The sequence below is a fragment of the Lithobates pipiens genome, unplaced genomic scaffold (genome assembly GCF_037356315.1).
Source record: "Lithobates pipiens isolate NorthernLeopardFrog02 unplaced genomic scaffold, aLitPip1_a1.2 Scaffold_18, whole genome shotgun sequence".
In the NCBI taxonomy this organism is placed as follows: domain Eukaryota; kingdom Metazoa; phylum Chordata; class Amphibia; order Anura; family Ranidae; genus Lithobates; species Lithobates pipiens.
This window is the reverse complement of record NW_027507758.1, coordinates 636615609-636630122: the sequence shown is the minus strand read 5'-3', so window position 1 is coordinate 636630122 and position 14514 is coordinate 636615609. Positions and strand designations below refer to the sequence as shown.

The window sequence follows — 14514 nt, the reverse complement described above, 5'->3', positions numbered from 1 at the left end:
CCGTTGTGCATTCCGTCATGCTTGTTTCAATGGTAGTGACTCTATGTCTCATAGAACGCATGTCTGTGAAGTATTTGTGAAACAGGGATGAGAGGACTGTCTCTGTTAAAAGGGACTGTTAAAAAGGACTGTTAAAAGATAAGCATATCTTTTAAGGTGGTGTCAATTACCAGCTGCCCTGTGATGGGGAAAGATGCCATGGAGGTATTCAAGGCCTGGTTGGATTGTAGATTGTAAAGGCCTGGGCCTTGATTAGAGCCTGAGGTGGCTGCGGAAATGGTGCATCCATCCGCATCCGGGCCCTGGCAGGGCTGCTTGTTAGGGGATCTGTACTTGGGTCTTCTGTGGGGAATATAGGTAACGCTGAGATGTCCATTTCTCCCTGGATATCATTGGGAAAGTCTGTGCATGCCTCTTGCGGTGCGTCCGGGCCACCGCCATCTTGGTTAACACTGACCTTGTCCTCCGGAGTGAACATGAAATTTGTCAAATTCTTGGGTTTGTAATCGCCCATCCGTTTATGGGACATTGTTGGCGAGGATGTTCTGCTGCTTTGGGGTGAGTATGGTAATGGATTGCTGCCTCTAACGGGACTTATTCGCTCCAGTGTTCTCCTCACTGATGAGCTGTAGAGCTAAGCGTCCATCTTCAGTGCTGGCAAGCCACGCCCCCAAAACGTTTTTCATAGTTTGTTATAAAATTTTGAAAACAGGTAATTTCTCTCCTTTACTGGTGGGCACTGATGAGGCTGCACCGATGGGCACAGATGAGGCTGCACTGATGGGCACAGATGAGGAGGCACTGATGAGGTGGCACTGATGAGGCAGCACTGATGGGCACTGATGAGACTGCAGTGATGGACACTGATGAGGCTGCACTGATGGGCACTGATGAAGAGGCTCTGATGGGCAATGATAGATGGCACTGACAGGCACTGAGGGGACTGATGTCCCTCTAACGCAGGGATGTCCAAACTTTTTTCAAAGAGGGCCAGATTTGATGAACTGAACATGCGCGAGGGCCGACCATTTTGCCTGACATTCTTTGAACCATTAAAATTCGGTCTAAGTGTGTTCGTCCAAGTGCTAATACACTGCCCAACAAGAATTCTCTTGCCTTTGTGGCTGTGTGTGATGAAGAGATGAACTCAAGTGTATTATTTGGATACACCGTATTTATTGGCTTATAACACACACAGGAGGATGTCCATGTTTGCCCTCCCGGCATTTTATGCCACCTTTTGGCTATAGCATGGGTGCCAAGTAGATAAGGTAAAAAAATGTTTAGGCATTAATTTTACAACCACTTTAAGAGCAGCAGTCTTAAGTCTAAAGGAGATGGTTGTTTAGGCTTCAGGACTACTTCTGCACCCAGCGCCAGGACAAGGTCATCTAGAGCCCAGGGAAAACATGTCAAATTGCACCCCCCCAAAATGTATGTTCATCAAGTGTTACCAAACCACCCCCCAAGAGTACTAATATGCATGCTCACTCCTTAAACATAAATTCCCCCTCCTCCCAGTACAAATCCCCCCAGTATAAATCGTTACCCTCTTCCCCCCAGATAAAATCTTCTCTCTCCCTATATGTCCCCATCACAACCCCCTCCAAAAAAAAATCCCATTCCTAGCACAAATCTTTTACCCCTCAAATTTCACCTCCAAGCACAAATCCTCTCCCCCAGTCCAAATCCCCTCCTTCCAGCACAAATCCCCTCCCCCAATCTCAGAGCTGAGTTATGGGGGATGTAGCCCACAAGGGTGTGATGCTTAATCAGGAAAAAACTGAATGGGGTTACAAATCCTGTTATGACTGTATGCCTGGATTGCAGGGGGATAGAGCATGGGAAAGCCTGCACTGCTGGAACACAGTTTGAGGTATAATAGAGGAGAGAGGTGCTGTGTGTGTATAGAGGACAGGTTGGACTGGCATAGAGCCCGCAGGACTACTTCTGCACCCAGTGCCAGGACAAGGTCATCTAGAGCCCAGGGCAAACATGTCAAATTGCTCCCCCCCAAAATGTGTGAGTATTATTTCGGTGTGAAACATGTCAGCGGCTGTGCAGTTAGTCTGTTTACCAGCTGTCAGGAAGGGCATGCCAGCACCCAAGATGGCTGCCGAAGAAGACGACCTGTTACCTCTTCATGTCAGGAAGGGCATGCCAGCACCCAAGATGGCTGCAGAAGAAGATGACCTATTACCTCTGCCCCTGTCAGGATGCCATTGGTGTGTACGCACCATGTGACAGCTTTTGCCGTCCAAACAGGCTATTTAAACTCAGCCAGTTCCCAGGCTCAGTGCTGTCTGCTCTACAGCGTTCCCTGTGTAACCTGCAATTAGCTACCTGACTTCTGTTCCTGTTGTGACCCGGCTTGCTTCCTGACGTTCCTGTTTCCTGCCTGCATCCGACCCCGGCTTGTCCCCCACTCCGCACCTGCCTGCTCCTTCTGCTACTCCGCTGCCAGCCTGTTGACGACCCGGCCTGTAATCTGATTCTGCTTCAGCCCCTGTTCCTGACGTGCCCGTTGTGTATGACCCAGCCTGCCTGTACTTGCCTTCTCTTCAGCCTTGAGGGTGCCACCATCCCTTCTGCTGCATCTGCACTCCTGCCTGTGGGGACCAGTTGTCTACTTGTTCCAGCTACCCGCCTACCACTGCTCTGGGATTTCTACAGACACCTCTACAGCCCGGCCGAGTGCTCCGAGCCAGCTCCAGGTTCAGCGATCCCACCAGGCACTCGTGCGACTCTGCATCTCGGTGCTTCCTGTCAGCTCTATCAGGGGCCCCAAGTCAGAGTTGTAAGAGAGGCCGTCCTCTGCATATCAGGCTCCATCACCAGGTACGTGACACCAGCCTAGATGCTATGATTTTAATTACATTTTTGAAATAAAGTTGAATAATTCGGAGTGCGGCTATCCAGCTACATCTTTTCTACTTTAGCACATATCTTTTACCCCTCAAATTTCCCCTCCAATCGCAAATCCTCCCCACTACAAATCCCTCCGTTCCAACACAAATTCCCCTCACCCCAAACCCCCATCTTAGCACACATCTCCCCCTCCTATCATACATAACCCCCAATCATCCCTACAAGCACAAATCTCCCCCCCCCCCCTGAAAAAAAAAATTCCCCTCTACCATATTACTTTTATAGCACAAATCCTCAAAAATCCCCCCTCCTAGCACAAATTTTCTTCCCCCCCATCCCAACACAAATCCCCCCAAATCACCACTCCTAGCACACCTCCCTAAATCTGCCCCCTAGAACAATTCTTGTCCCCTGCTGCCCCCCATATTCCCCTTCTCAACATTAATTCACTCTCCTCCAATCTCCTTGTGTCCCCCCCCACCTCACATGATACCACAGTGCCCATGGCAGCCTCCCCTCCTGCCCACCCCTTGTCCTGGCCCTGGCTGCACCTATCTAGAGAGCGCTGTTGCTGTGGTGACTGCTGTATGTGAGTGTCATGGACTGTGTATCCAGGAGAGGAGGAATCCACCAGACTGTGGGAGGAGGACCATGTACCTGTGGGAGGAGGACCATGTACCTGTGGGAGGAGGACCATGTACCTGTGGGAGGAGGACCATGTACCTGTGGGAGGAGGACCATGTACCTGTGGGAGGAGGACTATGTACTGCGGTTTGTGAGAGACTGTTTCACCATTAGATTTTCACAGACAATTCAGAAATATTGTTCACCATAATCCTTAGAATTTCACCCAGACCTGCTATTTGAATGGAATCCTGGACATAATAAATAGGTTTCATTACAGTCAGAATAGTAGCATTTCAGAATAGTCAGAATTCCATTCTTCAGGAAAAAAATTCCATCCTGCTCCTTTGCAATTTGACCCCAGTAATAATTAGAAAATTGAAAGAATATTCTGATAATGAAATGTTTGAACACAATTCTACTTGAGTATTGCCAGGATATACCATTGCCCATATCTCTGGACATAAAGTCATTTCCTCACCTGGCCCCAGATTGATGAAAGGATTTGGAAAGCGTCACTTGACTTCTGTAGGATTTCCATCCACTTCTTGTTATTGTAGTCATAGCGAGTTCCCATTAATATATTAGCAAGGATATTGGAGGAGGCACAGATCAAGGTGGTGCTGGGTTCAAATGGCTCCTCTAAATACATGAAAGCACAACGATATCGTGAAAAAAAAAGATCAGCGCTAGTTATAATTGGAGATGCTAGCAAATGAGAAAAAACACACCACCCTCTAGTGAAATATTAAAACAAAAATTGCACCGCTAATTAATCAACATACAAAACAACTGATAATCAGCAACATTCAGTTAAAAGAAAAGACAATCATGAATGTCCATATAACAATACGTGTTAACGACCTCCTTAAGTGAAAGCGTGGTAGAAATGGCCACTCACCAGACACAAATCAACATCTCGCATGGAAATCATACTGGAGGGGCCTAAGTGGATCTTCAGAGGGAGCCCACTGTCTCTGATCAGTGATTTTTGTCTCATTTCCTCCCATATAGTAAAATTCTAAAGAAAAAGCTCATAGTGTACGTAGCAAAGTCCCGGGGCCCCTAAAGCCCAATGGTGATCTCCAGAGTTAGGGACAGCTGACATCCTTCTGTGTGGAGTGGGTTACAAGGCATGGTGGGTGTAATGCAAGATGAACAGGTGGGCACCAGAAACTTTTTGAATGCAAAGAGATTTTTTGTCTCTTAAACAGAACTGTTGGAGAAAGGATTAGGGCCAGGACACCCTTAAGTAGATGCAATATTAATTGGCAAACTCCGAAACCTCTATAGGTAGACAGCTATACAGGTAAAGGCCTCCAGCCGGACACCACTTCTGTATAGGTAGGACTGCTGGCAACAATCTTGTACAGTAGCTGTTAGTAATGGTAAAGGTATTCAACTTTCGGCAACACTAACAGTTCTCTTTACCCCACACTCACTCACTGTGGGTCTTCACTCAACAAACTCCCAGTCTCTCTGACTAGACTTCAGATCCACTAATCACCGGATCCCCATGAGCTCTTTCACTGTAGCACTCATTATCTTCCTCAAGCATCCCCCCCGCTTCACTGCTGGGTCCCTGGCTTGGCACTCGCAGATACTCCTCAAGCTTTACCCCTGTAGACACGTTAGGTCCTGGCTTGGCCCTCCACAAGCGTCACCTCTGCTGTCCCGCTGGGTCCCACTTGTTCACCGTCCCCAGTTGGTGAGAAGTCTGCTCTGGTACCGGCCTCAGCTTACTCACAATGGTCTCCAGTAGTAAGGTGGATGGTCTCTTTGTGGTGACAGATTCCCCTCTACCTCCAACCATTTTTTTTTTTATACTATTACTCTTTTTGTCTCTCTGTGTGCTCTAATATCAGGTCCTGTGGTTCACCGCAGCTCCAGATAACCTTACCCTTATTGGGAAACAATGCAGATATTATCACAATATTTATCTAACACCCAAAACCAGTGATTGTTATATGTAGTTACTATAACTCTTCCCCCCCCCCTCCCCACCCTACTCTCCTAACACCCCCTCCCCCCTTCCCCCACCCTCTCCTATCTCTCCACCCCCCCTTTTTCTTTTTCCTTCCCGTCCTTTCCCCCCCTTCCCCCTCCCTTCCCCCCCCTCTTCCCCCTCCCTCTCTCTCTTTCCCCTTACCTCTTCCCTTTCCCCTCCTCCTCTTATCTCCTTTCCTCTTCTCCCACAAATTTTTCCTACTCCTCTCCCTTCCCACCACTCCCCTTCCCTATCCCCTTCCCTATCCCCTAATCATACTTATCCTATGTTGATGATGTTTAAAAGTTTTCTATGCAAGTTTTGGGGTCCACATGTTGTTCTTCCCCCGCGTTTTCATTGTTATCTGAGCCTATTGTTACACTTTTTTTAAGTGCCTTTCCCGTTAGCGGTGGAGAGCAGTCACTGCTCCCCCCCCCCCCTGCAGTGCACCCACTCTTCGATCCGTTCTGACCGCAGAGTCTGTGCACCTCTTTGTTGGGCGTTTTGTTCTGCGCTTTTTGCTCCTACATATACATGGTTTGGCTTACACAACGCTCCTTACACCTTTCCCCTCCATTCTCATCCTACTTCTTTTTCTCTTCTATACCTCTCCCTTGCTCTTCTGGTCGGTCGGCCCACGCAGCCCATGCATCTCATTATAATTCTCCCTCTCTTCCACACACATGACCCCTCTAAACATACTTTCCCTTAATGTTAAGGGACTTAACTCTCCTAATAAAAGAGTTAAGGCATTCCAAACCTTTGCATCCCTGAAAGCCAGCATTGTCACCCTCCAGGAAACCCACTTCGCAGTAAAACATACTCCTAAGTACTCCTAAGTACTTCAGCTCTCGTTATCCACCACCTCAGCCACCTCTAAACACAGAGGAGTGCTTCTGGCCTTCCACCACACACTCCCCTTCACTCCCACAACAGAGTTAAGACACCCGGAGGGCCGCTATATTGTCCTAGTAGGCCTGCTACAGGATGTGGAAACCACGATAGTGTCCTACTATGCCCCCAATAGCAACCCAAACCCCTTTTTCTCTCACCTCCTGCAAGTTATTAAACTACACTGCAAAGGCACACTTTTTATGTGTGGCGACTCTAACCTCACACTTCTTCCACATCTAGACAAATCCCCCTTATTCGCCACAACATCATACCCTCTCAGTCTAATTCCGCAAACAATGCAAAAAAGCTTCTCTCGTTGACACCTGGAGAGAATGCAATCCTGTAAAGAAAAATTTTACATTCTATTCCTTCCCACATAAATCCTTTTCTAGGATTGACCACATATTTGTACCAGTAGCATCCTTCCCGATAGTCATACAATCCACGATCTGCTCGATCACCTGGTCTGACCATTGCGCAGTTATCACAGCGGTTTCCTCACTGATTCCTCAATCCAAGGATAAAACCTGGTGTATGAATGAGTCACACCTAACCAACCAATCTTACTGTTTTGATATCCAACTAGCCCTTAAGGAATATTTGCAACACAACTCCACCCCCAAAATCTCCCCGATTCTCCTTTGGGAAGCGCACAAGCCTGTTATCAGAGGCAAATGTATCTCGGTCACTACCCACCTTAAAAAAGACATGCAACTGAAGATGCAACAATTGGAATCAGCTCACCACCAACAATTCCTCCAATTTCAAGTCTCCCCCACTGAATCAAATAGGGTGACCCTGTAAAAAAACGAAATTTAACTAGATCTCCTATTAGCTGAGTCAGCAGAAAAAGCCATACGCAGATCCAACCATACAATCTACACAAAGGCCAATAAACCTGATACATTTATGGCCCTGCACCTTCCGCGACCGGATAAGATTCACAAGCCTATCAGACTCAAGTTGGCTAACGACATCCACACCAGCAACCCTGTTAGGGTGCTCTCTGAATTTCGTAAGAGACTGGCTGCCTTATATGAAACCAAAACTGAGTTTCCATTACAACACGCTGAAATGCTGTTTCTTGACTTGCCAATACCTAATCTGTCTGAGTCAAACAAAGAGTCCATGGAGAGTCCAATCACGGTCGCGGAGGTCCCAGACACCATAAAATCCCTCAAACCCAACAAACGTCCTGGCCCAGATGGCCTCCCCAGCACCTATTATAAGAAATTTGCAGATATTTTAGCCCCTCTCCTTGTTAGATCCTTCCAAGCCCTCTTATGCCGCATACACACGAGCGAATTGTCTGGCGTACTTAGTCCGGCAAACAATCCGGCGGACTTTCTACCGAACGGACTTGGCCTCACATGGACACACAAAGTCCGGCGTTTGCTAGCGCGATGACGTACAGCACGTACGACGGGACTAGAAAAAGGAAGTTCAATAGCCAGTAGCCAATAGCTTTCTTTTTCGTACTTGCTTCTGAGCATGCGTCATTCTTAGTCCACTGGACTAGCACACTGACGAACGTATTGTCCGCTGAACACCAAGTCCGGCGGAAAGATTGGAGTGCAAAACTACTTTCTAAGTCCGCCGGACTTTACGCTGGAAAAGTCAGCTGAAGCCCACACGCGATCGAATTGTCCGCTGAAATGCGTTTCGGCGGACTAAGTACGCCGGACAATTTGATTGTGTGTACGTGGCATTACACCAACAAACCTTTGGCAGGGACACATTGACAGCCATAATCTCTATGATACCCAAACGCAATACAGACGATACCCTTTGGTCCAATTTTAGGCCCATCTCTCTACTTAACGTAGACGTAAAAATGTTTGCTAAAATCCTAGCACTGCTACTCAATCCAATTATAGGTAGACTGATTCACAAGGACCAAGTGGGGTTCATTCCCAAACGTCAGGCCAGTGATAACATCCGACGTATCATCCTCCTTCAACATGTGGCTAGATCACATAAGATACCCATGCATCTACTATCGCTTGATATTAGAAAAGCGTTTGATACTCTCTCCTGGTCCTATTTAAATTTCATCTTGAAACGTTGGGGCTTTGATCCCCACTTTCTCCAATGGATCAGTACCCTGTACACCAACCCTCGGGCTTTTGTGATATACTCGGGATTCCACTCCGAGTGCTTCCCAATACAGAGAGGAACTAGACAGGGCTGCCCCCTATCACCGTTGGTATTTGCCCTAGCGATTGAACCTCTAGCCGCACTGATCCGAACAAACACAAATATCTGTGGCCTGGAGATAGCATCAACAACACATAAATTATGCTCATTTGCCGATGCAGCCCTTCTGTTTATCAGTTTCCCGAACCTAATCCAACTCCTAGATAAATTCGCCCTGATTACAGGCCTTGAAGTTAACCAAGCGAAGTCTAAGGCCCGCAATGTGTCCCTGCCAAATTCCACACTAGACCAGCTTCAAGGTAATTTCCCGTTGCAGTGGTCCGCTTCCTCCCTACCCTATTTAGGAATAAAACTCACCAGCAGACCAGCAGACCTCTTTCATGCAAACTACCTCCCTATGCTGAACCACCTTTCATCCCTCTATGCATTTCATGGATAGGACGTATTGCAGCCGTCAAAATGACACTGCTTCCCAAACTCCTCTATTTATACAGAGTCCTCCCGATGGCGGTCCCCCCTTACTTCCACCGTATCATTCAAAACCAAGTGTTCAAATATATATGGAGTACTACGAGGCCCAGTGTCTCAAAACTCATTCTGCTCCACAGCAAATTGACTGGAGGCTTGGGGGTACCTAATTTCTTAAGGTATTATCAAGTGGCCCAATTAGCACAAATGACACTATACCACGCTAAAGATGAAATACCTATCTGGGTAAGCCTGGAAGCAATAGAGATTCACCCCATGCTTATATCCAATCTATTATGATTACCGACCTCCGCACCCTATACCGGCCCTATATCTTACCCCATAACTCTTCATTCACTAAGACTCCGGGATAGACTACGGACCCCATTTAAACAAATTTCTCCTCACTCCCCACTTCTGTCCTTTTTGGGTCACCCACTCTTTTACCCGGCCTTCTCCGAGCCATTATCATTTGAAGCATGGGCGTGTAGGGGCCTGAGTCGCATATGTGATCTAGTGTCTGGTAATTCCATTAAGACATTTCCTTCCCTCCAATCACTGGCACAACTCCCACATAGGGAGTGCTTCCGCTCCAAATATCCCACTTTTTGCAAACGGTCATAGGCTCTAAGTCTGACCTGGACTTTTTAACAATATTTGAGGGAGTGTGCGACTCGGACCCTCATGCCCCAGGCATCATATCCCGCCTCTAGTCTCATCTCACCTCCCTCCCAACCGCACTTCCACTCTATACACAACAATGGACCAAAGATCTTTCCATAGAACTGGATACGGATGACTGGGCTACTATTTCGTCCAACACTAAAATATCCTCTCAGAACATTGTCCCTCTCAAAGCTAGTTATAAAGTCCTTATGAGATGGTATCTGGACCCAGCCAGGATTGCCAAATTCTTACCATCATATTCACCAAATTGTTTCCAGAATTGTGGGGAAAGAGACACCCATATGCACATATGGTGGACCTGCCCAATAGTAAAATGCTTCTGGGCGACAATATTCCGAATGATCTCTAAACTGACTCGGGAAACCCTTGTCCTAGATCCGTCTCCAGCCCTCCTGAAAAGGTTCCCAAATGATTTCACCAAAGTGCAACAACGTCTCCTCCTACAACTCGCCACTGCAGTCAAGCAAACTATTGCTAAGGCGTGGAAAAGCCCAAACCTAAACATAATTGAAGTTAAAAATAGGGTCACCCAAGTGATGATTCATAGTAAAATTGAAGCTACTATCCTAGATAAAATCCCCCGTCACCTAAAAATCTGGTAACCATGGATTAATCATTTCTTACCACAAGACTTCGATAAACACTTAATGGTGCCGTGATCCCCATAATTTTCCCAAGGTTCTGGAACATAGACCAACAGATGCTCCGCGTGTTCCGTCTGACCTCTCTCCCTCTCTTCCTTCTCTCCTTCTTACTGTTGGTTCTCCCATCTGCCCCCTTACTGCTTCTTTTTCTCCCACTCACTCCTTTTCCTGCTTTTAATAAACCCCTTGGTGGCATGTATGAATACTATATACTGTTTGACTAACTTGATCTCTCCGACATCATGGAGTACCGCCCCTCTTTTGCACTTATCAGCATTTTGGGCCTTAGCCTATTGTTGTCAATACCAATGAAGCAAGCAATACCTTAAGTGAGCTCATGTGAATTGTTACTAGTTAACACTTTTCTGATACATCCATGTATACCTTCTGTACAAAAGCGTACTCTGTTCTTAATTATCGTCACACGCTAAACTGATGCCGTTTCTGTATACAACTTAATTGTTACCAATATAAATTATTTGAAAAGAAAAAAGAGAATTTTCCCAACCCTCACTCAGCAGCAGAAGAAAACCTCCGTTGCAACGGAATTTGGATCCGAAATTCGTCAACGAAATTTCATATTTCGTATTCAAATCGGAAGCATAGAAATTCGTATTTCGGTTGCTTCCGAATGTACGAATTTTCGGAAATTCGTACAAATTTTCGATTCACATGAAACAAACCGCACATGTCTAGTTTTTATCCCAGCCATAGTCTAGTGGGGAAAAGAGCAGACTGTAGCATATGAACTTGTAGGTGTTGGTATGCAAGCAGTGAAGACTTTGCAATGATTTACCTGGCAACAAATGTAAATATACAACTATTTCTGTGTAGTTTGGTGCTATAGCTGGTCAGCAAACATGCCTGTGCCAGACTATGGAGAATTACAACTAGAACACAGATGTGGGAAATGTCTATATGTAAATACCTGACCAACCAGAGTTTGGAAAAACCCTCTATTCCAGAGTTTCACAACCAGGGTTCCTGCAGAGGTATGCTAGGGGTTCCTTGTCCAAGTCATGCCTCTCTGATAAGTTCCCACTGACATCAATGCTCTTTTTAGCTATCCGTAAGGGGTAATCCTTCCCAATGACCACAACTGCAAGAAACATTCTTCCCACTACCCATCACACTAATGTATCAGTTGTAGATATAGTCGTTTATAGCAAAGGTACCCTGAGACCAGAAAGTTATTTCAAGGGTTCCTTTGTGTTGAAAAGGTTTGGAAAGGCTGCTCTATGCCAATAAAAACATTTAAAAATAAAAAACTGTTGTCATATCTAGATATATAGAAAATGGAAAAGTGAAGGAGGAAGGAAAAGTGATGTATACTCACCATTTAAGCTTCTGAAGTGCTCCACAATATGATGTGCTTCCTCCAGAATTGGGTCCTCTAAACTTTTCTTGCCCATTCCAAAACCCTTAAGAGTCTGGACGGAAAACTGTCTCAACTGTCTCCATGTATCTCCATTAGTAAATGATAAGCCTAAACAACAATAAGCATATAATACTAATAAAAATGTGTTAGGGACATCGTCAGTACAAAGTGGTCCTGTGATAAAAGAAATATATTAACTTCTGCTCGCCTCCATTTGAAAATGCTAATTTTCTCAGAGTGAGAGCACTAATTCCAGGACCATGGATCATGGTAAACTCTAAACTGATAACTTGTAAAAGCTTTTAAATTACCGTATTTATCGGCGTATAACAAGCACCCCAAGTTTAGGGGGGAATTTAAAAGAAAAAACTTTTAGGAGGGAAGTTTAAGGAAAAAAACTTACATTTAAATGCCCATCAATGCAGCCTTCCATTGCAGCCTTGTCAGTCATTTGCAGCCTTGTCAGTCATTTACAGCCTTCCATTGCAGCCTTGTCAGTCACTTGCAGCCTTGCATTTAGCCTCGTTAGTCATTTGCAGTCTTGCCATTAGTCTCGTCAGTCATTTTCAGTCTTTTCTGTGGCTTTGTAATTTAAAAATGGCACCGCCGAGATACAGAGCGGATGTCCTGTGTATCTCGGTGGCGCTCGGTAGTTCTCGTCGGCTTTCAGCTATTTTCGGCCTATTTTCGGCTATTTTAGGCCACAGTCGGCCGTTCTCAGCGGCTTTCAGCTTTCCGAAAGCCGCCGAATGGCCGAGTGCGGCCAAAAATAGCCGAGTGCGGCCGAAAATAGCCAAGAACGGCCGAAGATAGCTGGGAACGGCCGAGTGCGCCGAAAATACCCCCGAAGCCGCAGAGAGCAGCATGTTAAAAATTGTGGGGGATTGGCGTATAACACGCACCCCCACTTTCCCCCTGATTTTAGGAGGAAAAAAGCGTGTGTTATACGCCGATAAATACCTACCGTATTAAGTACCACAGTCTTTTTTTTTTGCAATTTCATGGATGCACGCGATATTAAGTCTTGACATGTTTGGTATCTATTTATTCAACAGAACCCCACCTTCTATATTTCATTAAAAAGTGGATAATATATATATATATATATATATATATATATATATATATATATATATATATATACAGTATATGTGTGTATATATATGTTTGTGGGCACTAAAAGTAATATTATACATTTTTTCTCGAAAAAATATGCATTTGATAAACCGCTGAGCAAAGATCGTGCAACCAAAAAAATTGCTACTGAAACCATTTTATTCTACAGGTCTTCTGCTTTCAGAAAATATATAATATTTGGGAGTTCTAAGTAATTTACTAGCAACAGAAAACAAAGTAAAAGTGACAGTCCCACCCTACCTATATACAGTGTATTACACCATACTGTAAATGTGCAGTCATTATTATGATGTATAGTGGCTGCAAACAAACAAATGTGTTCCCACAAGTCATAAATCACTGTGCATACAACGTGTATATTACATCCACATGCAAAAATAAATAATAGTGTCTTGTACCGCTTAAGATAAAGTTCAATAAACAAATAAATTCCATCTCTGTTATTTGTCATATTTATGACTTCATATTCATTCTTGACCACCTCATGTGCAAAAAAACATGTATCCGGATAAGCAATCCAGAGATTATAGTGAATACCTCCACCTTAATTTAGGGTGGCACAGTGGTGTAGTGGTTATCACTTTCACCTAGCAGCAAGAAGGGTTGCTGGTTCAAATCCCAACCACGACACTACCTGCCTGGAGTTTGCATGTTCTCCCTGTGCCTGTGTGGGTTTCCTCCGGGTACTCTGGTTTCCTCCCACACTCCAAAGACATGCAGGTAGGTTAATTGGCTTCTGTCCAAAATTGGCCCTAGTATATAAATGGGGACCTTGGATTGTGGGATCCTTGAGGGTAGGGACTGATGTGAGTGTGCAATGTACAGTGATGGGGACAATTGTAGACACTCAGGATGCACTGGTGTCTTTATTCAACCTTACTAACTATGTAAATTTATCCTCATGCGCTCACCTCATTTATGGATTCATGTTCAGGTCAGAAGCACTTTCCCCTTTTAGGGTCACTTTACCGTTTGGAAACAAAATTGATCTTCGATCTAAAAATGTATACCCTTTATGGTCTCAATATAGAATGAGATATTATTGCCTTTATTGATAATAGTTGAAGCACCCTTGGATTTCTACCTTAGCAGTTTTGCGATACTGCTTTCCATGTTTTTTCATCAAATTTTGACCAATTGTTGCCTGCTATAGAAGTTTATTTTTTCCTGCATTATATGTATGTATGTTGTTTTTCATGGAGAGGGGATTGGGTTATTTTTTTAAGATAAACATGTAGTAATAAGATTTTTTAAGAAACATTTTGGAATGATTTATAGGTGGAACTAAAACATCCATAAAAAGTGCTTATTATAATACATTTCAGCATTTAGGGGTTATTTTTCATGGGATTAGACCTGTGATGACACATTTTCGGGTGTGGAGATGTGAAAGTTCGGGAAAATGGACTTTAATGGCACATATAAAATTACCAAAATGTGTTTATTAGTGTACATGACAATATCACAATACATATAATACGCTTGGCATAAAAATAGGACTTAATGTGGTTCCCCTGGTGAAAGAACCAGATAATACTTCCTGTGTGACAATGTTGAAAATATGTCCACACATGGATATCCTCTCAATTTGGATTCCAATTGCCCACTTGTAGAATAAAAACACCTGTGCTCTATATGTTTCACGACCCGAGCCGTCGCTTCTTCAGGAG

General features: G+C 44.7%; 1 protein-coding gene across 2 annotated transcripts in view; it reads right to left on the bottom strand.

Annotated features, from left to right (window-relative positions):
* The window catches only part of LOC143989684 (cytochrome P450 2F2-like), a 113955-nt gene that overhangs the window by 49530 nt on the left and 49911 nt on the right, over positions 1–14514 (bottom strand). For both annotated transcript variants that reach the window (XM_077489953.1, XM_077489952.1), the window contains exons 3-4: positions 11666–11815; positions 3974–4134 (exon numbers count right to left, since the gene is read on the bottom strand). In XM_077489953.1, coding sequence (XP_077346079.1) covers positions 3974–4134; positions 11666–11815 — 311 coding nt within the window. The remainder of the gene's footprint in view (positions 1–3973; positions 4135–11665; positions 11816–14514) is intronic.